Raw genomic sequence first — 26,386 nt, 5'->3', positions numbered from 1 at the left:
AAATAATTGATATGTTGGATTCACCCAAAATCTAAATCGAATCAAATTAAACTTTAAAAGCACTTTAAATCATGTTTGATTTGATTTAGTCATATTCTTTAACTTTAGTAATTGGGTGAGACGTGTATCCAACATATTAATTATTAATTTGGAGACAAACAGGAAATAAAGCCAGACTAAGTCAGTGGCACAGATGGAACTATCCAAGCAGAGATCTCCTTCAAATGTTGATATTTAGTTGCGTTGCCAACCAAACACAATTCACTAAATATCGTAACATTTTAAATCAACCAGAGCTTGAAACCATAGCACTAGTGTAGTGTCTATTTTTAGTTGAATTCTAGGTGGAATTGAAACAATAGCTTTTGGTGACATTGCAAATAGCATCATTGATGATATATACTGTGAGTGATAAAGTATGGTCGCATTTCATTTTCTCTGTTAAACTTACCCGTTGGAATTACTTTGATAACAACAGTAAATCTATTTACTTTTGAGGTGGAGCTCTCTCAAAAGTCAATCTCATGATACTGTAGCACATAGGCACTAGTTAGTGACAAATATTATAGCCAAGCAGGGCTTGGTTAAAAGCCTGGATGGGAGACCAAAGAGTAGCTGTAGATAGATCAATTCTCCAGTAGGAGGTGCTGTCCAGCCTATTGATTTTATTCTGATGTGGTACTTCATGGCCATGATATTCCTTTATGTAAAAGCAAGAATCTTTCCCATATCTTTTTGGAGTCTTTATTATGTTTCTCGATCCTTTTGGCAAACAAGATTTCATAACATGTTTTTAACAACATAGTGAAACATCCCACTGGGCACACGACACCATTTCAATGTGGATATAACGTTGAAGATCTGACATTGTTTTTTGTTGTTGTTGTTTTTTTACCCCTTTTTCTCCCCAATTTCTTGTTACAGTCACTCCAGCCAGTGGTCCCAGTTGAGCATTATTTATTATCTGCTGTTGTTAAATAGGAAACAGCACGTTAATTGTGCAGGGCTTGATGATGTTGATGGTTGTCGATGGTAAAATCCCTTGCATCACATTTTCATACTGGGACTAAACAAAATACAAAAATACAATACAAAATATAACATGTGTAAATACCTTTTGTTAAATAGGAAACAGCACGTTAGTTGTGCAGGGCTTGATGATGTTGATGGTTGTCGATGGTAAAATCTGTAGCATGAAAACAACTGTGTGAGCAGTGGGCTTATGTGACCAGCTAACCCACTTATATACAGCAATCATATACCAAAGCACATCCCAGAAAGCCACTCAATCCCTAACAGGTACCATATACCCACACATGTATAAATCAGCAATGTACAGCAAACTTGTACACATTGTAAAATAGAAAATAGAAAACAGTACTCAGAACGTGACCTACCCTTTGCATCACATTTTCATACTGGGGAGACCTGACGTTCGCGATCTCCCCCTATCTGCAAGCGGGGCCAATCACAACACGCCTTATTGTCATCGGACTTCAACCATCCAAGTAGAATGCCTTTTACATTAAATACACCTTCCTTTAGAGGCAAGTGGAAACATAACCAACCCTGTTACATATACTAAACTAAACCTCCTCCCATTTGCCTTTAGAACAGCCTCAATTCATCGGGGCATGGACTCTACAAGGTGTTGAAAGCGTTCCACAGGGATGCTGGTCCATGTTGACTCCAATGCTTCCCACAGTTGTGAATTTGGCTGGATTTCCTTTGGGTTGTAGTCCATTCTTTTTTCTTCTTCTTTTTTCTTCTTTTTTTGGGGGGGGGGGGTCGATCAGTTTTAATATTGCAGATAGATTGTAGCTTCCATCAATGTAATTGTCCACATCACTTCCAATCCCCCATGTATTTTTTTGCAAATATATATATATATATATATATGTATACACACACACACACACACACACACACACACACACACACACACACACACACACACACACACACACACACTACCGTTCAAAAGTTTGGGGTCACGTAGAAATGTCCTTGTTTTTGAAAGAAGCACATTTTTTGTCCATTAAAATAATATCAAATTGATCAGAAATACAGTGTAGACATTATTAATGTTGTAAATTACTATTGTAGCTGGAAACGGCTGATTGATCATTTTTCAATTATGTTAGCACAGCTGAAAACTGTTGTTCTGATTAGAGCAGCAATAAAACTGGCCTTCTTTAGACTAGTTGAGTATCTGGAGCATCAGCGTTTGTGGGTTCGATTACAGGCTCAAAATGGCCAGAAACAAAGAACTTTCTTATGAAACTCGTCAGTCTATTCTTGTTCTGAATAATGAAGGCTATTCCATGCGAGAAATTGCCAAGAAACTGAAGATCTCGTACAACGCTGTGTACTACTCCCTTCACAGAACAGCGCAAACTGGCTCAAACCAGAATAGAAAGAGGAGTGGGAGGCCCCGGTGCACAACTGAGCAAGAGGACAAGTACATTAGAGTGTCTAGTTTGAGAAACAGGCGCCCCACAAGTCCTCAACTGGCAGCTTCATTAAATAGTACCCGCAAAACACCAGTCTCAACGTCTACAGTGAAGAGGCGACTCCGGGATGCTGACCTTCTAGGCAGAGTTGCAAAGAAAAAGCCATATCTAAGACTGGCCAATAAAAAGAAAAGATTAAGATGGACAAAAGAACAGACACTTGACACTGTACTCTTTCTAGAAGGCATCCCGGAGTCGCCTCTTAGCTGTTGACGTTGAGACTAATGTCTCAAGGGAAAAAGGCCATTCTTGAACATGGGGTGAGACATTGTTATTAATTTGCTCGAGAACCATTTCGGATTTAAGTATAACTTTTGTGTGACTGAAGCCTTTAGTGAGAGGTCTAATGCTTTAAAATGTAATAATTTCTGCCCTCCGAATTCATATTGATGATATAAATAGGCCCTTTTAATTTTGTCTGGCTTGCTGTTCCAAATAAAATGGAATATTTGTTCTCATAGAATTTAAATAACTGTTCGCTTAGGTGTAGGCAAGACCATAAGCAAATAAGTAAACTGGGATTTAACTAAAGAGTTAATCAGGGTGATTTTTCAACAAATATACAGGTATTTTCCTTTCCATGGTAGCAAGATTTTATCTAAAAATTTATTGGAGTGAGATCATTTATTTTTTTCGGGATATGTATACCAAGTATGTACCACATCACCATCAGACCATTTTATTGGTAAACTACACAGTAATGTAAAAGTTGTATTTTTTTGTGATCCAATATGTAATATAGTACACTTCATTTAGTTGTAATCCAGAGAGGTTAGAAAAAGTATCTAGATTCTCTATGAGGCTGTGGAGGGATCAACATTATGGATTTAAAATAAAACATGAATCATCAGCGTACAATGACACCTTTGTTTTTAAACCCTGGATTTCTAAACCCTTGATATTATTGTTGGATCTGATTTTAATAGCTAACATTTCAATGGCCATAATAAATAGATATGCCGGTAGTGGACAACCTTGTTTTACTCCTCTTGACAGTTTAAAACTTTCTGAGAAGTAGCCATTATTTACTATGTTTACTATAACTTTACCCCATTTTATAAGAGATTCTCCTAACTTAAAATGCTCCAGGCATTTATATATAAACTCCAGTCGTACTTTATCAAAAGCCTTTTCAAAGTCAGCTATGAATAGCAGGCCTGGTTTCCCAGATTTTTCATAGTGTTCTATTGTTTCCAGTACTTGTCTCATTATCTCCAATGTATCGTCCATGTAAAATACCTGTCTAATTAGAATGAATAATATCTGACAATACCTTTTTAATTCTATGCGCTATACATTTTGCTAGAATTTCTGCATCACAGCACTGAAGTGTAAGGGGCCTCCAATTTTTTTTAAATGGACTGGATCTTCAGTCCTCTGAGTATATCACAAAAAATGTGGTATGCCTCAACTGGTATGCCATCCAGCCCTGGAGTAGACCATTCTTGATACACACGGGTAAACGTTGAGCGTGAAAAACCCAGCAGCGTTGCAGTTCTTAACACAAACCGGTGCGCCTGGCACCTACTACCATACCCCGTTCAAATGCACTAAAATCTTTTGTCTTGCCCATTCACTCTCTGAATGGGACACATACACAATCCATGCCTCAATTGTCTCAAGCTTAAAAATCCTTCTTTAACATGTCTGCTCCCCTTCGTCTACACTGATTGAAGAGAATTGAATAAGTGAAATCAATAAGGGATTTCACCTGGATTCACCTGGTCAGTCCATGTCATGGAAAGAGCAGGTGTTCTTAATGTTTTGTGTACTCAGTGTACTGTGGAGTATACATGACCCTAAGCATGATGAGATGTTTCAATTGCTTAATTTACTCAGGAACCACACCTGTTTGTAATCACCTACTTTCAATATACTTTGTATCTCTTCACAGTTTTCTAAACATACATGCCATTGTAAACATACAGAATGGCAGAAAAACATGGCAGAAAAAAACTGATTATTTTCGTAATCAGAGGCCTATTAAAAGTATTTATGAAGTGTAGCCTAATAAATGTTTTTCATCGTTTGGATCTAGGCTTGGGTATCACAGAGGAGTTGTGTTGTTAACCTCCAGTTGTGTCTTTTTACCAGCAGGACCCATTTATTGACAATGATGACATGAAATACAGCACTGTCATCCTAAAGAACATGACCTGACAGAAAGTACAGACCAGGGTAAGGCTGCTACTGTTTAGATGAACCTTGTTGTGTACTGTTACTTATCCAGCTGTGTATTCTATCCATAGCTACACATTGTGTTAATAATTAAGCTACATACAGTAGAAGCAATACAAGTAAGGTTTGATTGTTTAAACATAATGTCATGTCTGTATCACCATTATAACTTCTTTACACTATCAACTTCCAAACAATACATTCCATCATAATAAAATTCGTAGTCATTTTTCACCAGTACTTGTCTGTCTGTTTCCCCGCTCTAACAGGCAGGAGCTCCACCTGATGACAGCATAGTCTACCGCACAGTAGCCTGTTAAGACAGGGCAGTGCTGCCTTTCACTTATTGTATGTAGACCTACCTGCACAGATGCTGTGTGACTCGCCAAAGAAAAGACCAGACAAGCTCTTTATTTTAATATGTCTTAAATATATGTTTGCCTGTCTATCGGATGGGTTGGGTTAAATGCAGAAATCAGATTTTGATTGGACCTTGGGTGCAATTGACCAATAAAGTGATCTTAATGATGAAATGGATTTTTTTTAAATGGATTTTGTATTACAATACTATTGAGCAAAGGTTGGTTGATAAAATATGCCAATTTGTCAATAAGCTGTACATCATGTTCCAACTGGGTGCCTAATAAGCTATAATTAGCTAGTCGATAATGGGTGTTAGTGATTATTTTAGACACCTTCTTTAACCACTTGCAATAGTCAATTGATTAGATCTTTGATCAGTGTAATTATAGTTTAGTGATAATGATGATTGTTCCTAACCATTAATTAATTAGAAACGATCTTACATGTTCAAAGACCTTCTTTTGCATAAGACATCATAATGACAGTAAAGCATCCGCATAGTTATACATACTGCAATCATTTTTATTTTATGGGGATACAGAAATAAAGGTTTTTCCCAGAAACATTTTGTTACAGTTCTGACAATACTGCAAATATTGTAGCTAGAATTTCTGATAAGAGGTCGCAGTTTTAGTTCACGACCGCCAGAGGGATTAAATGTTTTTCCGATAAATACAAAGGGGCGAGTGTCCGTTCATTATAACAGTTCGGGCAGCAACCTGTCTGCCATTTTTGCCCTTTGAATGTATGTCATTTCCAAGCATAGGCTTATTTATACATAATTAGTTAAACAAATAAATAAGTAATATATAAATGCAAAATACAATTATTTAATACGTGTTTAGTAGACATCAATCCACAAAACGATGTCAAGTATCCTGTTTCTCGTCGGACACGTAAAATAATGGAACCATTTAGCCACGTAGAAGCAGAACGAAGAGGCGTCTGAAAAAGGTTGGCTTTATAAACATTTTCTGTGCATTTCAACTATTGTCATGTCAGAAATAAATATTTTGGTTATTTATTTAACCTTTTAATAATTTCACAATCTGCATTGATTTATACATTACACAACTTCGTGAACTGGTGTGATATCGGGGTGTAGAAAAATTATAGTCCCGTGTTAGCTATGTATGTGGCTAATGAATGTTAGATAGCTAACGTTAACGAGCAAACGTAACGTTAGGCTGTCTTTGCTTGACAGGTTGAGACCGCGAACTAAATAGCTTGTTACTAACAATTTTTAAAGGCCAGTCATCTTCATAACAGACACATTGTGTTTTACATGTCTAACCAACTTGCCATATGATGTATGTTTAGCTGGCTAACTAACGTTAGCTATCCACCCAGCTAAAGTTAGCTTGTGTCGAGGCTGCTGCTGTCATTTGCAGTTGACTAGTTAGCAATAGTGTTGTTAGCTGGCTACCTACAAGTTGGGAAATAAGCAAGGCAATGAATGTGTGGTAAAGCTGCCGAATAGCTATCTGTTTTTATACAAGACTGATTAGCCTTGTAGCTATTTGATTGCAATATGCAAAGGCAATTTTGGTCAATGAATTTAGCTAGCTATATTTTTTTGTAACGTTAACTAAATCCACTTAGCTAACGTTAGTTAGCTAGACAGCTTTAGCCATTACTTAGTGGAGCTGTTCTTCCAGAACACATTCTCCCAGTTGGTCAGAACATTTTACCAAATCTATTGAAAATAAAGACCGTTATTACATTTTAGTGATTTGTTGTTCGCGAATGAACGGCTCTTTTTTGGTGAACCGAATGTGAAAGAGCCGTTCATTTGTCTCCTTTATTTGCATACTGTTACTATTGCTTTTTGAGATTATATGCAGATAATTTATGGCCATTCCTCAGTGCAGAAACTATATAGTGAGGAGAGAGCCTCATTCTGGTCCAAGCAATTATTTTCCCGTGCGTTACATTTAGTAAAAAAATTTTTTTGCAGGCCATCTAATACTTTTACAAAGAAAGAAGCATAGTAAGTAAAGCAGTGAATTGGGAGTATAAACAGTGTGCGGGCTGTTCTTTACACGTTTTCTTTATTAGCCCAGCACCTACGTTTTTAAGGATGTGCATATGACCACCAACTTTTCATCTAATCATTTAGTCATATAAAAATGTATTTTAACTCACATTTCACTTACATAATGGTAGTCAACAGTTTAGGCTTTAAATTAGAGATTCACAATTTGTTCATGGTTTTATGTCAATTTCTAAGCATTACTGAAGAGGTGTTTGGGGAGCCAAATTAACAGCTCTTTTAGGTGAACTGAGCCAAAGATTCCAGCTCACAGAAAAGACTCGGAATGCCCATCCCTAATACATTTGCAATGGTATTAGTAAATAATGCAGGCCACGCTTCTTTTTATTTGTCTACAGCCGCACTACACCATCATGGTGGCAAATCCTGTCAGATTACGCCAAGTTTGCATTTAGATTACTCTGTCTTTGATCAGACTGAATACTTTATAATTGTCACTAACTGAACCTTAATGTTATACATTTTCAGGTGAGACCATTTTTTTGGGGTGTCCTTGGATTGCATTGCATTCAAGCTTTTACTCTGAACGAACGGGATGAAAAGGTTTTGAAAGGATTATAGCTACACCCTGTGACTACCATATCCCTTCCATGGGCTCCAGTGCAACATCATTTTATTCTGTATGTGAATGGAAAACCACAACTCAGTCATTGCTGAGATGGAGACAACCAATGTAGAAATCCATCAACTAGACCTGATACCACAGTCCAAAGAGGGTGGTGCTGATTCTGTGGTGAGTGACGCTCAGCTACTGAAGAAAGGAGAGCCGACAGCGTCGGGGGATGTTCTTAATGGTGAGTTGTTGCCCTACTTAATGCCCTAGCCTGCCCCTCAAGTGATGTGATTTGATTTGCTTTGTATTTGAATGTAGTAATTCTAGGCAAGCTGTCAGACTCTGAGCTATTGCTGACTGATTTAATAATTCCATGCTCTCATCAAAAAATGGAGTGTGTTCTTCTTCAACCAGTTAATTGTAAGAGAAAAAATAATTTCAAATGAGCCCTCAACTAACTTAAAGGATAGCAAAGCATAACTGAATGTTTGTATTTTTTTCACATGACATAATTGTGAAAATATTGTTGTTGTGGGGAATCTGCAGTAATAGGAACTCCTTATATGGAGGGAATTCCTCTGTCTTCCGCCAGTATCTTTCCAAGCTGTGCATGACATGCTTGTGTGCGACCGGCCAGAGAAAAGGTCATTACTCGGCCACCTCAGGGTATCTCTCTTTGTACTTATGTGTGCAATTGCAGAATTGTCTGGACACAGCTCTGAGCCTTGCCTCATAACTGACCCACATGCCAGTCACTTCATAGTCACCTCAACTGCACTAAGGCATATTAGCATGCCGTTGTTATTCCTTCACCTTCCTACACTATTCCTATTCCTACATCTCGCCTTCAATAAAAATGACATAATGCATAGTATCAAACTGTTATTCTGGCTTGACAAAGCTTGATTGACCGGTTACCCGTGAAAGCCACAATAGACTTTAAGTAATTCAAAAGAGCCTTGCCTCTTAGTCCTTTTTTTAAAACCTCAAGTATATCACAATCCACCCTCATTGTGTTGTGAAATACAAAAACTGGATGGATGTATGCCGGAAACTAAAGACTTTACTGCCACGCTCCACTGTCAACCCCCCCACCTCACCCCACTCCCTCGTTGCAGGTTTTGTTAAGGCAGACGTGGTGCCAAATGGAGAACGAGTAGCAGAGGGCCCGCGGCCAGCCGCAGGAGGGGACGGCCGTCCAAATGGCCCCCTGCCGCCTCCCGCGCCCCCTGCTGCCCAGGGCACCAGCCCACCTGTCAGCCCCCAGTCCAAAGAGCCATCCCAAGGTGTGGCCGCTATCCCCCCACCACCCATGCTAGAGAAGTCTGAGGGAGCTAGTGCTGAGGGCCCTGCTCACAAGGGTGATGCATTGCAGTCACTCAAACTGAGTATGCCTATGCAGGAGACGGAATTGTGTAAGCATACTGTAACCTGTACTTGCAGTGAGTGCCCCCCCGTGTATTTTAACCACCTATTGCTCTGGGATGTTGCTTCAGAGGCTGACTTATTGAGTTCCCCATCCAATATTTTAATTTCCTTGCCTGTGCTTACTACGCTCCAATTAAGAGAGGGATCCAGTGGGTATGTGCTTTAGTGGTTTGAGCCCGCTTACTTTGTGCAAACCCGTGGTCATTTAATTGCTTGATTTGGGTCTTGGAGCTTTTGTTGGGAACTTAGTGGCTGTATTTGAACTAATCCTTTACTTGTGTGGTTTGTTGTGAATGTTGTTTTGGATGACGGCCTAGGCTTACAGATACCATGATATGCAAAGTATTTTTTATTCTTTAAGTTTATTCGTTACATAACAGAATACGGCTTGTTTTATCTCAAGCTTTTTGTTGAATGTGAAAGGCTAACCACTCCCACATAGAATGTTTACAGTGTCACATTAACTCTTTTTATGGTGTCGGCCTCCCGGGTGGGGCAGTGGCTGTGCCACCAGAGACTCTGGGTTCGAGCCCAGGCTCTGTCGCAGCCGGCCGCGACCGGGAGGCCCATGGGGCGGCGCACAATTGGGCCAGCGTAATCCGGGTTAGGGAGGGTTTGGCCGGCAGGGATATCCTTGTCTCATCGCGCACTAGCGACTCCTGTGGCGTGCCGGGCGCAGTGCACGCTGACCAGGTCGCCAGGTGTACGGTGTTTCCTCCGACACAATGGTGCGGCTGGATTCCGGGTTGGATGTGCATTGTGTCAAGATGCAGTGCGGCTTGGTTGGGTTGTGTTTTGGAGGACGCATGGCTCTCGACCTTCGCCTCTCCCAAGTCCGTACGGGAGTTGCAGCGATGAGACAAGACTGTAACTACTACCAATTGGATACCACAAAAAAAACAATTTTATAGTGTCATTTTCTGTTCCATTCATAGTGCATTCTGCTTTAAATGATGCTGCAATCAGGAAGTCCTCATGCTAACTTCTACGTTGCACTGACTGACACCTCATGGTTGATCATCAGCACACCTGGCCAATTGCAGTCAGAGAATCATCAATCAGGAATATCACCTGCTGTCTGTAAACTCACTAACCACGCAAGCCAAAAACAATCTGTTTGGATACTATTTTGTGTCACACTTGACTAACCTGAAAATAAGATCTTGGAGTGGACTGACTAATAAATGGATTGAGTCTGACTCATCTGGCTTTGTTAGGACTGGGTTGCATGCAGCTTCACTCCTAACCATGGTGGATGGATAACAATGTCATACAAGCACTCTCATTTCAAATTTTAAAATGGCTCTGAACTGTATGGACGAAGTAGTCTTAGTACACGTAGTTGTGGTTTCCTTCTAAAATGAATTGTATGCTTGTATGACAATGTCCTAGGTATTGTTAGCATTATTCTGTGTTGTATAGGGGTGTAGTGAGGGCCTTCTATTTCTTATGTTAAACCTGCTCTTCCTATAGCTGACAAAGAGCCATCACTGGAGATGGAGAATGAGGAGAAGATCCGCCGTGATGCTCGCCGACGGCTGGAGGAGCAGCTCAAACAGTACAGAGTGCAAAGGCACAAGGAGACGGTGAGTGTGTGAACAGCATCAGTCACCAGGCATATATTCATCAGGATAAAGCTGTCAGTTACAAGCTGCACAGAGTTGAATTTCAAGCAGAAGTGTTCTCCCTATTATTTTTTGCATGGCAGGCCATAATGCCTCATTTTGTTGCTATCCACCACCTATAAAAATGATCCTCTATTAGTCTCAGTTGAATGGCCTGGTTTTTGAAGTCCTGAATGGTGGGATGAAGTAGACTATGTCTTCTGCTCATTCTCATGCCACCTCTCTCTCTTCCAGTCCCACCGCTCCACCCCAAAGAGCCGCAGTGGGTTCAGCACTCTGGACCCAGACCTAATGATGCACCCAGAGGCTCTTCCCCGGGCCAGCACCACCTCCATGACCACCGAGTACTCCTTCCTGCGAACCAGCGTCCCCCGGGGCCCTAAGCTGGGCAGCCTGGGCATTCCACCAGCCAAGGAAAGAATGTCACGATCACCCCGCCCCAGCAAGATCCACTCACTGGCCGATTACAAGACCCTCGAGCCAGCAGGGGGCACTAGTGATGGTGGAGGCGGTGGTGGGGTCAGAACGTCTGAAGACCCCTCCATGGGCTCCCTGGGGTCCAACCTGAGCTCTGTATCCACCCTGTCCGAGGTCAGCATGATGTCAGAGGTTGGCTCTGTGGAGATGACCTCTTTGGAGGCCCTGCTGGGGTCATCAATATCTCTCCAGGACAACACCTTGGAGGTGGATGCCGGCAGCGAGTCAGGTATGGGGTCGCGGCCTGGTGGAGATGGGGATGACAGCTCTACTTACAGCAGCGTGTCCACCTCCACCGGGGGCACTGGGACCTATGGCATGCTGGCTGAAGCAGTGGGCAGGCAGAGAGGGAACTACATGGTGGAGGGCAGGGAGATTGTTCCGGAGGCCATGGGCAACTTCCCATCACTGCAGGAGGTCCTGCAGGCTGCCAGCGATGAACAGCACCTGCTGGAGCAGGACAGGGAGGGGACCGGGGGACCACGCAGCCGCAGGGACAGCTTCTCCAGCAGGTACACCTGACCAGCACACAGCTCTTCTGTAATAGCACATAGCAACACATAGACTGACTGGTGTAGTACTACTAAATAACATAAGCACATTGCTGTTGCATACTCAAGCTAAATGAACAAGGATGATAGTCAGCTTTTGGACATTGCTATTATACGATGAATCCGCATTACTATTCCAGGAATAATTTACAATTGAATTGGTGGAATTTGCTTGAATGTTCCAGTAGCACACAATTGTTACATTTCTTGTTTCATGCTCAATGGGTTAATTTCCTGTAGTGTGTCATTGGAGAGCTCCGTGATGGGACATGACGAAATGCTCCAGGTTCTGAAGGAGAAGATGAGACTGGAGGGCCAGCTAGAGTCTCTGTCTTCTGAGGCCAACCAGGTAACTAACTAACATACGGGGTGTGTCTATGATGGCTTATAATCTTAACATAGGATCAGCTACAGTAATTACCACTCAACTTACCACATGTTGAGACTTACTTACTTTCATTGGAATAGTTAGGCTAACACCCTACAATCCCTCCCTGCACAAGCCATTGGGAATACTGGAGATCACTCCCTCACCCTCTTTCCCCGTATCCTCTCCAGGCTCTGAAAGAGAAGACTGAGCTCCAGGCCAAGCTGGCTACAGTCAACGCCCAGCTGCAGGCCCAGGTGGAGCAGTCCCATGCCAGCCAAGAGAAGCAGAGCTCCCTCAACAAGGAGGTGTCCACCCTGCGCCAGAGCTGCTTCCAGCTGGAGAGGGCCATGGTGGAGCTGCAGGGCAACCTGGAGAGCAAGAACGCTGGCCTGGCCTCGCTGGGCAACGACCTGCAGGTGGCTGAGGAGCAATACCAGAGACTCATGGGGAAGGTAGAGGAGATGCAACAGAATGTGACCTCCAGGGATAACGCTGGTGAGTTGGATGGATGGATAGCCTAGTATGGGCATCATACTTTCACATCAGCATCTCCTCACAATAATACCAATTACAATATTGGGGTATTTATGATTGCAATACATTTCTGTCAAATTTCGTGAATTATTTCTTATGGTGGTGTTCTCCTTCAGTTCAGGAGTTGCGTCAGCAGATGGGTGGTCTCCAGACTCAGCTCCAGCAGGTCCAGCTAGAGCGCACCACCCTGCAGAGCAGGTTGAAGACCTCCCAGGCAGAGATCATCTCGCTGCAGCAGGTCCGCCAGTGGTACCAGCAGCAGCTAGCGCTGGCCCAGGAGGCTCGGGTCCGACTCCAGGGCGAAATGGTCAACATGCAGGTATGGTTGTCTGTCTGTATCTTGCTTCTACTGAGTTGACGTGTCATGGAGTTGACGTGTTTTTTCCAGGCTGGGCAGATGACCCAGATTGGTGCCTTGGAGCACCTGAAGCTGGAGAACGTGACTCTGTCCCACCAGCTGACACAAACCCAGCATCGCTCAATCAAAGAGAAGGAGCGCATTGCTGTACAGCTGCAGAGTATTGAGGTCTGTCCCCTTTTAAAATTATGAAAATACGACAGGTTCTGTGATTGGTGTTTATATTGTTATGGTTTGTTGAATAATTTTACTCAAAAATAATAAAAGATTTACTGACAAAAGAAAAGATGCAGCGTTAGAATTGAGGTTATTAAGCAGTGTGTTCTCTGACCTCTCCCCTCCCTCTGGCTGTAGGCTGACATGATGACCCAGGAAGCTGCCTATCAGCAGATACAGGATGCCAAGAGCATGGTGGAGGATGATCTTCGGCACAAACTGGACGAGTTTGAGGAGGAGCGAGAGCACTTACAGAAACTGGCCAATGCCGCCAGCTCTCTGGAGAGAGAACTAGAGCAGGTAAATAATTAATTGTTCAAATTAAGGTAATTTGCCACTCAGGAGAAGTTGTTTAAAATCAATGAAAGGAAGGGGTTTTACACACATCTACAAAAATATCAGGAGCGAGACAAAAACAAAGTCCAATACGTAGAGAAAAAGTCAATGTCCGCTCACTGTTTTGCTATTTGGGAGCAACAGTTGCCTCATGTAACCCCTCTCTGTGTCCCCCACAGATGAAGGTGACCCTATCCCAGAAGGACCTGCAGCTGGAGGCCCTCCAGAAGGAGCATCTGGAGCTGATGAGACAGCTGACAGCCACTCAGGAGAGCCTTCACACCAAAGAGCAGTCCATCAACCAGCTGGAGGCCCGCTACCTGGAGCTGGAGGCTACGCTGGCAGAGCTGCAGACAGAGACCAACGCCAAGGATGAGAACATCCAGTATCTGCAGAATGAGAAGATCGTGCTGGAGGTGGCCCTCCAGGCAGCCAGAGCTGATAAAAGTCAGCTGGACGAGGGGGCGGAGAGGCTGGGGGAGGAGGTGCTGGTGGCCTCAGATGTCCTTGATCAGCTCAGGCAGGAGGTCCAAGTCAAATCCTCACAGGTGAGAAACAAACCACCATGGAGCCAGATGGTCTAATCACACTCCTCTCTGGCTGTTGAGCAACATGTTTGAGCTTAAGTAGAAAGTGAACGCCATTTTCTTTTTAGATTGGATCTCTGCAGCAGGATAACAGCACCCTGAAGAAACACGCTCAGAAATTGAAAGAGCAGTTCATGCAGCAAAAGGTGCTTGTCACTCCCTATCCTGTAACCCTTTGTTTTTGAAGGATTGTGTGTGCACATTCACACACAGGACTCGTCTCTTTACACCTCTTCCCATTTCCCACCCATCAGGTGATGGTGGAGGCATATCGGCGGGATGCCAGCTCCAAGGAGCAGCTCATCAGCGAGCTGAAGTCAACTAAGAAGCGTCTGGTGTCGGAGGTGAAGGGACTGAAGCAGGAGCTGCTGGAGGCCCATGGGGAGAAACAGAAAGCTGAGCTGGAGCAGAGCCGGCTGCAGACGGAAGTGGTCCGGGTCCAGCAGCAGATGAACAGCCTGGAGAACCACCTGCAGTTTGTGCAGACCGAGAGGGATCAGCTGGAGTCTCAGATACAGGTACATGACCCCATCCTACACAAGCCTGACATCCGTGGTCCCGTGTGGCTCAGTTGGTAGAGCATGGCGCTTGCAACGCCAGGGTTGTGGGTTCATTCCCCACGGGGGGACCAGGATGAATATGTATGAACTTTCCAATTTGTAAGTCGCTCTGGATAAGAGCGTCTGCTAAATGACTTAAATGTAAATGTAATCCTAGTAGCTCTAGGTTTTTCTTTGCATTACTCTCATGACAGTACTTGCATGACATCCCATTGCCTTATCTGGCTTTCTTTTAAAAATGCAGTACTCTATTTTTGATAGGCATTTGATTATAATCATTGTGTGTGTTTGATGTCCCTCCACAGTCCCTGCAGTTTGACCAGAGCCAGCAAGCAGCAGTGACGGAGGAGAATGAGGGCCTGAAGAAACAGGTGGACCTGATGCAGTCTGAAGCCAGGAAGTGAGTCACACAACATTTCTACAGCCAGACAGACTTCTGTAACTAGCTTGGTTCCCATAGTACTGACCCAAACAGATTTACTATGAATCTGTGTAAATGGCATCAGAAACTCTCTTACTCAGACAGGATAACCTATTTTATTCAGATTGCTTAGATGTGCACTAATGTGTCTAATTGTTTTATTTTCCTCTCTCAGGGCCATCTCAGAGCAGAAGGTGAGAATGAAGCGGCTGGGGACAGATTTGACCAGCGCGCAGAAGGATATGAAGGCCAAGCACAAGGCCTATGAGAACGCAGTGGGCATCCTGAGTCGCAGGCTCCAAGAAGCCCTGGCCGACAAGGAGACTACCGAGGCAGAGCTGGTCAAACTCAAGGCCCAGGTCTCAGATGGCGGCAACAACCAGGTCCTGCAGGTACATTCAGTACTAACCTCATAATCAGGGCCCAGAGTTTTTCCTGATCACATGACAACCAGGAACTAGGGTCCAGAGTTTGTTTCTGGTCAGATCATGTGGTCAGGAAAAACTTGTGGCCATACTAATAACAGATTACAGCACAACCGTAGCCAACTGTGATGTTTTTGAGATACTTTGAGATATCAGCTGATGTACGAAGTGCTATATAAATAAATATGATTGATTGATGTTTGAATGCTGATCTAAACCTCTTACTTGTTCTAGGATAAGATTGAGGCTCTGCAGAGTGAACACCAGGCTGTGAGCCACAGCAAAGCCATGCTGGAGAAGGAGCTTCAGGAGGTCATCTCCCTCACCAGCACTGAGCTGGAAGAGTTACAGGAGAAAGTAATGGAGCTAGAAGATGAGGTGAGACAGTCTGGGCGATAACAACTAAATACACTATCCTGGCATCGAAACCGATTTCGCTACGTTTCACCATTGCTTTACATTGTCTGTTTTAATCAGGCTATAAGTACACCACCAGCCCGATGACGTGAGAGACTCTGGCAAATGACAATTAAGAGAAGAGAAGATTACTTTATTGTCCACAAATGTCCAACAGAAATGTGTGTTACTATCCCAACCCCTCTGAAAATTACTCGCATCCAATGGTTCTTGTGCTTCTTAGATACCTTGATTGTAAAATCGTCTATCTTTTTTATCCACAGCTGCAGGAGGCGCGATGCTTCAAGAGGAGGATTAGACGACTGGAAGACGCCAACAAGAAGTTATCCCTGGAGCTGGAGCATGAGAAAGGGAAGTTGACGGGACTGGGGCAGTCCCATAATGCACTGCGGGAGCATACCAATATTCTAGAGACTGCCCTGGCCAAGAGAGAGGCCGACCTGGTCCAGCTCAACCTCCAGGTGAAAGACTTCAATCTTACATTCTCAGTTACTTCTATCACTGATCAATTAAATAACTTTACCCATGTGGGTAAAGTAACATCATTTTGAGTCAGTGGTTGCTCTTTTTGATTCAAAAAGCTAACGAACTGATTGTTTTTTTTCTATTCTCTTCCTTGCCCTTCTCCACAGGTGCAAGCTGTACTAAAACGCAAAGAGGAGGAAGACCAGCAGATGAAACAGCTGGTCCAGACACTACAGGTCGCCTTGGAGAAGGAAAAAGCCAAAGTCAAGGACCTGAAAGAGCAGGTAAAGACACCTAATCCGACCCAGCCACAACATAGTCATTATCTGTCGTCATTAACACATTGTAACACATTACACACGTACAAGCCCCTGAAGTGAAGGAGACAGACTGGCCCAGCCACAACATAGTCTTAAAAAGTCATTACATTACCACATTGTAGCATACTGTAATGCACTCAATGAAGCCTTTGGAGACAGACTGTAAATGCGTGTTATGTCCACTAGGTGGCAGCAGCTAAGGCAGAGGCTGCCCACAACAGGCGACATTACAGGGCAGCCATGCTGGAGCTGTGTGAGATCAAGAAGGACCTGCAGGCCAAAGAAGAGCTGGTCAAAGCCCTGCACAGCGAGGCACACAAACTACAGTGAGTCTCAATTTGCAGTTTATATTTAATGAATAAGGCCTGGAATGACGCTGCTGTGTTTAACAGATTAAGAGAATATTTTGATTAGCCTTATTAGTTGATGGAATCATTGGGGCATGCTCGGTCCTTGTATTTTAGGTAATAACCCTGTCTAACTCAAAGTTATCTTTTAGTTTTGATCTTATGTCTCTCCTTGTTTCATCTTAACTGTTTCACCTTAACATCCTTTCCTTCCCCTCCATAGGGCTCAGGATGAGAAACACTCTCAGGAGGTGTCCAGGTTCCAGGAGGAGCTATCAGAGGCCCACTCCCAGCTCCAGATCCTCCAGAAACAGCTGGATGAACAGCTTAGCAAGCAGCCCCTCACCAACCAGGAGGTTGTGTGCCCTACTAAACACAACACAGGACCTTGAATAAGGAAGTTGTTTGTTGAAAGAGACATCGGTCACTGACTTGACTATATTCTCCTCCAGGTTGAGGATTTGAAGTGGGAGGTGGAGCAGAGGCAGAGGGAGATCGAGGCCCAGAGACAGCAGCTGGAACTGGTGGAGCAGTGCAGCCAGAGGGAGCTGGACAGCCTGCAGACAGCTCTACAGGTACACACACACAACCAGGGTGCTGGGAAGGACAGAAATGGCTAGTGCCACAGAAGCAAACTTTACGGTCACCTTAACGCTGTCATTGTTCATTGTGTTACCATTTTGTAACTGACTTTGCCTTGTTCTGCATTCTAGGGCATTAAGGTGGAGCTGGAGTCTGTGCAGGAGGAACTGAGCAGCACCAGAAAGGATAAGTTCATGCTGCAGGCCAAGGTGGGGGAGCTGAGGAACAGCATGAAGACTGTTCTGCTGCAGAACCAGCAGCTCAAACTGGACCTCAAACAGAACCGCCTCCGAAAGGTAAGCTACCTGGGACTGAAATGTTGCTATTTGGCTGAGACTGAGTAGGAAGAACAGGGTTAGGTTTGGCGCTGTTTTATTTTTGTCAGTAGTAATCAGTGAATGCTGCTGAGGGGAGGATCGCTCTTAATAATGGATGGAATAGAGCAACTGTAATGACATCAAACCATGTTTTTGATACCATTCCACCTTTTCCGCTCCAGTCATTACCACAAGCCCGTCCTCCCCAATTAAGGTGCCACCAACCTCCTGTGGTGGTAATGTTATTTCAATATTGTTGGTGTGTCAAAGGTGCAATATGCAGAAATCTCTGTGCCATTTACTGGTTGCAAAAATTCTAATAGTTTGCCTAATTTCAGTTTGTGACAAAATAAGCAATGCATAGTGTAGAGAATCATTGTACCATACAAACTGCTGTGAAATATATTTTCAATTACCCAAATTATTGTGTTTGAAGCTGGTGTACAAAATCGAAAGTAAGACTCAAAACTAAACTGAGACCGGGAAGCATAGAAATAGTGCACATAGAACAGATCAACCGCTTCTTAGACTTGCTTTCAAAGGGTCTACCAAAAAGTTACATATTGCAGCTTTAAATGGAGAAAGGGTAGGTAGAACATCTCATCCAGCGCCTTCATGGCTTTGAGAAGACGCAGAATATCAAAGTGTAACATGGGTATGTGGGTTGATAAAGGTATATGAAAAGTTGTTACAATAAACACACTTGGGTGTAGATTTACAGTGCCTTCAAAGTATTCAGACCACTTGACTTAGTTCAACATTTTGGTGTTACAGCCTGAAATCAAAATAGATTAAATGATTCAGCCACCACCATGCTTAAAATATGAATAGTACTCAGTGATGTGTTGGATTTACCCCAAACATAACGCATTGTATTCAGGACATGAAGTTAATTTCTTTGACACATTGTTTGCAGTTTTACTTTAGTGCCTTATTGCAAACAGGATGAATGTTTTGGAAAAATTATATTCTGTTCAGGCTTCCTTCTTTTCACTCTGTCATTTAGGTTAGTATTGTGGAGTAACTACAATGTTGTTGATCCATCCTCAGTTTTCTCCTATCACAGCTATTAAACTAACTGTTTATAAAGTCAACATTGGCCTCATGGTGAAATCCCTGAGCGGTTTCCTTCCTCTCCGGTAATTGAGTTAGGATGGACTCCTGTATCTTTAGTGACTGGGTGTATTGATACACCATCCAAAGTGTAATTAATAACTTCACCATGCTCCAAGGGATATTCAATGTCTGCTTTTTATCACATTTTTACCCATCTACCAATAGGTGCCCTTCGCAAGGCATTGGAAAACGTCCCTGGTCTTTGTGGTTGAATCTGTGTTTGAAATTCACTGCTCGAATGAGGGCCCTTACTAGAGGTCGACCGATTATGATTTTTCAACGCCGATACCGATTATTGGAGGACCAAAAAAAGCCGATACCGATTATTGGAGGACCAAAAAAAGCCGGTAACGATTATTGGAGGACCAAAAAAAGCTGGTAACGATTATTGGAGGACCAAAAAAAGCCGATACCGATTAATCAGCCATTTTTTTTATTTTGGTTTTTTTATTAAATGTATTTGTATTAATGACAATTACAACAGTACTGAATGAACACTTTAACTAAATATAATACATCAATAAAATAAATGTAGCCTCAAATAAATAATGAAACATGTTCAATTTGGTTTAAATAATGCAAAAACAAAGTGTTGGAGAAGAAAGTAAAAGTGCAATATGTGCCATGTAAGAAAGCTAACGTTTATGTTCCTTGCTCAGAACATGAGAACATACACTGCTCAAAAAAATAAAGGGAACACTTAAACAACACAATGTAACTCCAAGTCAATCACACTTATGTGAAATCAAACTGTCCACTTAGGAAGCAACACTGATTGACATTAAATTTCACATGCTGTTGTGCAAATGGAATAGACAACAGGTGGAAATTATAGGCAATTAGCAAGACACCCCCAATAAAGGAGTGGTTCTGCAGGTGGTGACCACAGACCACTTCTCAGTTCCTATGCTTCCTGGCTGATGTTTTGGTCACTTTTGAATGCTGGCGGTGCTTTCACTCTAGTGGTAGCATGAGACGGAGTCTACAACCCACACAAGTGGCTCAGGTAGTGCAGCTCATCCAGGATGGCACATCAATGCGAGCTGTGGCAAGAAGGTTGGCTGTGTCTGTCAGCGTAGTGTCCAGAGCATGGAGGCGCTACCAGGAGACAGGCCAGTACATCAGGAGACGTGGAGGAGGCCGTAGGAGGGCAACAACCCAGCAGCAGGACCGCTACCTCTGCCTTTGTGCAAGGAGGAGCAGGGGGAGCACTGCCAGAGCCCTGCAAAATGACCTCCAGCAGGCCACAAATGTGCATGTGTCTGCTCAAACGGTCAGAAACAGACTCCATGAGGGTGGTATGAGGGCCCGACGTCCACAGGTGGGGGTTGTGCTTACAGCCCAACACCGTGCAGGACGTTTGGCATTTGCCAGAGAACACCAAGATTGGCAAATTCGCCACTGGCGCCCTGTGCTCTTCACAGATGAAAGCAGGTTCACACTGAGCACATGTGACAGACGTGACAGTCTGGAGACGCTGTGGAGAACGTTCTGCTGCATGCAACATCCTCCAGCATGACCGGTTTGGCGGTGGGTCAGTCATGGTGTGGGGTGGCATTTTTGGGGGGGCCGCACAGCCCTCCATGTGCTCGCCAGAGGTAGCCTGACTGCCATTAGGTACCGAGATGAGATCCTCAGACCCCTTGTGAGACCATATGCTGGTGCGGTTGGCCCTGGGTTCCTCCTAATGCAAGACAATGCTAGACCTCATGTGGCTGGAGTGTCAGCAGTTCCTGCAAGAGGAAGGCATTGATGCTATGGACTGGCCCGCCCGTTCCCCAGACCTGAATCCAATTGAGCACATCTGGGACATCATGTCTCGCTCCATCCACCAACGCCACGTTGCACCACAGACTGTCCAGGAGTTGGCGGATGCTTTAGTCCAGGTCTGGGAGGAGGTCCCTCAGGAGACTAGCCGCCACCTCATCAGGAGCATGCCCAGGCGTTGTAGGGAGGTCATACAGGCACGTGGAGGCCACACACACTACTGAGCCTCATTTTGACTTGTTTTAAGGACATTACATCAAAGTTGGATCAGCCTGTAGTGTGGTTTTCCACTTTAATTCCACTTTAAATCCAGACCTCCATGGGTTGATAAATTTGATTTCCATTGATAATTTGTGTGATTTTGTTGTCAGCACATTCAACTATGTAAAGAAAAAAGTATTTAATAAGAATATTTAATTCATTCAGATCTAGGATGTGTTATTTTAGTGTTCCCTTTATTTTTTTGAGCAGTGTATGAAAGCTGGTGGTTCCTTTTAACATGAGTCTTCAATATTCCCAGGTAAGAAGTTTTAGGTTGTAGTTTATTATAGAACTATTTCTCTTTATACGATTTGTATTTCATATACCTTTGACTGTTGGATGTTCTTATAGGCACTTTAGTATTGCCAGTGTAACAGTATAGCTTCCGTCCCTCTCCTTGCTCCTACCTGGGCTCGAACCAGCCACCCTCGAAGCAGCGTTACCCACGCAGAGCAAGGGGAACAACTACTCCAAGTCTCAGAGCGAGTGACGTTTGAAATGCTATTAGTGCGCACCCCGCTAACTAGCTAGCCATTTCACATCGGTTACACCAGCCTAATCTCGGGAGTTGATAGGCTTGAAGTCATAAACAGCAGAGCTGTTGGCAAAACGCACGAAAGTGCTGTTTGAACATGTTTGTTTGTTAAACAGCCACCACTAACATTGAGTGGCTGCTGCCATACATGTAAAAAATGTATCACTAGCCACTTTAAACAATGCCACTTAATATAATGTTTACATACCCTACATTACTCATCTCATATGTATATACTGTACTTCGATACCATCTACTGCATCTTGCCTATGCCGTTCTGTACCATCACTCATTCATATCTTTATGTACATATTCTTCATCCCTTTACACTTGTGTGTGTATAAGGTAGCTGTTGTGAAATTGTTAGGTTAGATTACTCGTTGGTTATTACTGCATTGTCGGAACTAGAAGCACAAGCATTTCGCTACACTCGCATTAACATCTGCTAACCATGTGTATGTGACAAATAACATTTTATTTGAATGAATGCTTACGAGCCTGCTGGTGCCTACCATCGCTCAGTCAAACTGCTCTATCAAATCATACTTAATTATAACATAATAACACAGAAATACGAGCCTTAGGTCATTAATATGGTCGAACCCGGAAACTATCATCTCAAACAGAACATTTATTCTTTCAGTGAAATACTGAACCGCTCCGTATTTTATCTACGGGTGGCATCCATAAGTCTAAATATTCCTGTTACATTGCACAACCTTCAATGTTATGTCAAAATTACGTAAAATTCTGGCAAATTAGTTCGCAACGAGCCAGGCGGGCCAAACTGCTGCATATACCCTGACTGTTGCAAGAGAAGTGACACAATTTTCCTAGTTAAAAGAAATTCATGTTAGTAGGCAATATTAACTAAATATATACTTGTGTATTGATGTTAAGAAAGTCGTTGATGTTTATGGTTAGGTACACGTTGGAGCAACGACAGTCCTGTTTCGCGAATGCGCACCGCATCGATTATATGCAACGCAGGACACGCTAGATAAACTAGTAATATCATCAACCATGTGTAGTTAACTAGTGATTATGATTGATTGATTTTTTTTATAAGATAAGTTTAATGCTAGCTAGCAACTTACCTTGGCTTCTTACTGCATTCGCATAACAGGCAGGCTCCTCGTGGAGTGCAATGTAAAACAGGTGGTTAGAGCGTTGGACTAGTTAACCGTAAGGTTGCAAGATTGAATCCCCGAGCTGACAAGGTAAAAATCTGTCGTTCTGCCCCTGAACAAGGCAGTTAACCCACCGTTCCTAGGCCGTCATTGAAAATAAGAATGTGTTCTTAATGACTTGCCTAGTTAAATAAAGGTGTAAAAAAAATAAAGTTTTAATCGGCCAAATTGGTGTCCAAAAATACCGATTTCCGATTGTTATGATAACTTGAAATCGGCCCTAATTAATCGGCCATTCCGATTAATCGGTCGATCTCTAGACCTTACAGATAATTAATTGTATGTGTGGGGTACAGAGATGAGGTAGTCATTCAAAAATCATGTTAAATACTATTGCTGCACACAGTGAGTCCATGCAACTTATTTGACTTGTTAAGCAAGTGTTTACTTTTAAACTTATTTAGGCTTGCCATAACAAAGGGTTGAATACTTATTGACTCAAGACATTTCAGCTTTTCGTTTTTTATTCATTTGTAAACATTTCTAAAAACATAATTCCCCTTTGACATTATGGGGGTATTGTGTGTAGGCCAGGGACTCGATTGCATTTGAAATTCAGGCTATAGCACAGCAACATTTTGAGAAAGCCAAGGGGTTTGAATAGTTTCTGAAGACACTCTTATCCACAGTATGCTGAGTTTTCTTATTGTGCTGTATTCCTCATTGAGCAGCAGAGGATGGAGCCATCGAACCCATCAAATCCAGTGACCCCGGTGAAGATCCCAGACTGCCCTGTGCCTGCCTCCCTGCTGGATGAGTTGCTCAAGCCCTCTGCCTCCGTCAACAAGGAGCCCCTCAATAACCTGCACAACTGTCTGCGCCAGCTCAAGTAAGAACTGACCATCGTGTCTTCCTTTAACTTCTGGGAGTGGAAAACCTGTTTTATTGGACTTTTGATTATTATTGGTTATTGTACTGCAATGTTGAGGGAGCTAACGCGGAAGCATTTCACTGCACCATTTATAGCGGTTGTAAACTGAGTATGGATAATATGCTTTTGTAGCTAATGTTACTCAAAATAGCTTGTGTGTTTTGTGAGAACCATAATGAAAGACAAATAATAGGAATGTATGCATGAAATCCTTTACTCAAAAGGTATTTTTCTCACATGTGGATGGTGTATTATAATTCTCTATTAGGAATCAAATGCCAGGACACTAAAGTGAATGTTGTGTGTTTCCTGCAGGCATGAGATGGACAACCTTCAGAAACAAATGGAGGAGCACACAGTCACCGTGCACGAGTCCATGACGTCATGGACTAACGCAGAGGAGGAATTGACTCGACTGGGGGTGCCGCTGGAGAATGACTCCATAACATCTCCCCCTCTAAACCAGGTGGACCGTAACGGAGGAGCGGAGGAGGAGGCACAGCCATCGTAATGCAGCACTTTCTCAGGCAGACGCACAGAGTGGAGTTTTATCCACAAGGGCACTTTTCTTTTCCATTTCTTATCAATTGCTGCCAACATTTGGCATTATTATCAGCACAGACAGTGGTTGGATAAAGTAATGTATACTTATACCATAGCTTTAATTTTTATTTGGACTTTGTCTATTTTTGTTATGGCTGTCATTTTGTCATATTTATTTATTTACAATTCAGGAATGACAATATTGAATCTTAAATGAGTGACAACTACATTATTAGGGGATTCCACTGTCTTTTGTTTTGAAGTTATAGACACCAAGTAAGGCCTATTCTCAAGTATCTTTCAAACAATACAAATTCACTATTACCCCGGTTTAATTATGGTAGCTAGAAGTTTGTTTACGCATACCGGTACTTTTGATATACTTTCTCATGCTCCGGTAAGAAGAGTGAGACTGTTTTAAAGCCTGCAGAAATGGATAAGCATACTGTTAGAAGCATACCCTCTTACTGTTCTTCCATTCCTCTGTGCCTGCGAATGAGGAGCCACTCATTCCATAAACTTACGTTGAAATCCAAATCGACCCGTAGTCTCTCAACTTAGACAATCCTGTAAATCTGATTGGATAAGTGTTAACAATATGGCAAAATGTTTACTAGGCCTATAGGAAGGCACGGTGAAGCAATAACCATATTCCACCTATTCCCCCTCTGATCTACACAAGTTTATCAGGTTGTAGGCTACGGGTTGGTTTGGGATTTAGGGAATCATCTGGTCAAATGCCCCTATGGCTTTCAAACTGTTTGAGGTGAATCAATACCATTCTCCTTTTCAGTACGCCTCACATTTGTTAATTTCATTAACATCAATCCATTTGGTTTTTAATTGCTTGTTCTTTTTTAAAGCTTACTATCAACATATCATTGTGGGCTCTGCAACTTTGTGGGAACTTAATTCTTCTCAACTATGTATGAAATTGGGAGTTTAACTGGCTGGATTGGACTGTAGTAATGTGTATGGCAAAGCCTTAATGAGGAGTATTTTGTATGCTGTTAAAGGACTAAATGTTATGAATGAACATATTATTATTTCTATTGAAAGTGGGTGTGCAAGATGTAATATAGGTTATGGTGTATGATTATGCTGCTTGCAGTTCCAAACTGAATGGTTAAATATTTGGGTAGTCTCAACCGATGTTGCACAATTGAGAGAGAACTTACTGTAACTGACTTTGAGGGAGGGGAAGGTGTAAGAACTATTACACAATGTTACTACTTCTATGAGTGAGATGCACTCAAATGTATTACTTTTTGTTGTTACTGTGGTTTCATATTTACAGAATGCCCACCCCTTAATTGCTTGTTTAATTCCTTTTGAGGTTGATTTGCTCTCCAGGAAAACTGTTTTATTCTTTGCAGAGGTTAATATATAATAGACTTCCTTTTCTCTACTTGTTCCTATAATTGAATTACTTTGATCATTATCGAATAGTGTGATGAGCAAAAACATTTGAAAATGATATATGCGACTTGCAAAGCATATTTATTCAAACTGACAACTGTTAAGTCAAAATGTAGACCGCAATGGACACAAACTACAGCACATGCAGTTGTAATGTAACTGATGTTTTATATGCCGTTAGACTCATGTCCAGACAACCTGTATCTTGCCAGTCAAAGTAAATTGACTATTTTTAACTACACTGTAATACACATGCTTATTACATATCTGTGAAGGGAAAACCTTTAGTAGAAGGGAAAGCTGTGTTCAGTTGACTGGTAATAACTAATGGCGCTCCATACTGTGTTTTTGAAGAAGGGTTTGTAACAATCTGTTCTAACTTAATTGACTTGGTGAATCCAACATTGACTATCTTCCAAGCTACCTTTCACTGTTATCTATATATTTTAATACATAACCTTGCTTGCTACATGGAGCAGGGATAAAAGAGTTCTGTATATAAACCTTGCTGTATTTGCTGTTCAATCTTTGCAAAGAGGGCCATAGACCTGCTAAACTGATTAATTCCAATATATAAAATGTATATTGGGAGATATTGTATTTCTCATAAAGTTGCACTATTCATCAATTGTCCGTTATTTAATTCCCTAACATTTGATGAGTAGGCTATAGTATTTATAATTGATTA

At 42.5% G+C, this 26,386-nt stretch overlaps 1 protein-coding gene across 3 annotated transcripts; it reads left to right on the top strand.

The window, feature by feature from the left end:
• Nucleotides 1-5,775: 5,775 nt before the first annotated feature.
• On the top strand, nt 5,776-26,322 carry LOC139545197 (golgin subfamily A member 3-like). Of its 3 annotated transcripts, none has more exons than XM_071352703.1 (24): nt 5,776-6,008; nt 7,576-7,901; nt 8,779-8,946; nt 10,562-10,674; nt 10,948-11,702; nt 11,982-12,090; nt 12,300-12,606; nt 12,762-12,964; nt 13,034-13,171; nt 13,358-13,519; nt 13,735-14,103; nt 14,211-14,288; nt 14,397-14,660; nt 15,008-15,102; nt 15,299-15,515; nt 15,783-15,926; nt 16,229-16,426; nt 16,598-16,714; nt 16,937-17,076; nt 17,321-17,453; nt 17,550-17,672; nt 17,811-17,975; nt 23,537-23,694; nt 24,052-26,322. In XM_071352703.1, exons 2-24 carry the CDS (start codon nt 7,736-7,738, stop codon nt 24,245-24,247), a joined length of 4,518 nt encoding a protein of 1,505 aa, XP_071208804.1. In that variant the 5' UTR covers nt 5,776-6,008; nt 7,576-7,735; the 3' UTR covers nt 24,248-26,322. The 3 variants fall into 3 exon arrangements, with proteins under 3 accessions (XP_071208804.1, XP_071208803.1, XP_071208805.1); XM_071352702.1 differs by having other exon boundaries at nt 8,779-9,075; XM_071352704.1 differs by lacking the exon at nt 8,779-8,946 and having other exon boundaries at nt 5,777-6,008.
• The last annotated feature ends 64 nt before the right edge of the window (nt 26,323-26,386 follow it).

Source organism: Salvelinus alpinus, chromosome 19 (genome assembly GCF_045679555.1).
Source record: "Salvelinus alpinus chromosome 19, SLU_Salpinus.1, whole genome shotgun sequence".
Taxonomy (NCBI): domain Eukaryota; kingdom Metazoa; phylum Chordata; class Actinopteri; order Salmoniformes; family Salmonidae; genus Salvelinus; species Salvelinus alpinus.
Note: the sequence above shows the minus strand (reverse complement) of the source record. Positions and strands in the feature narration are given on the sequence as shown.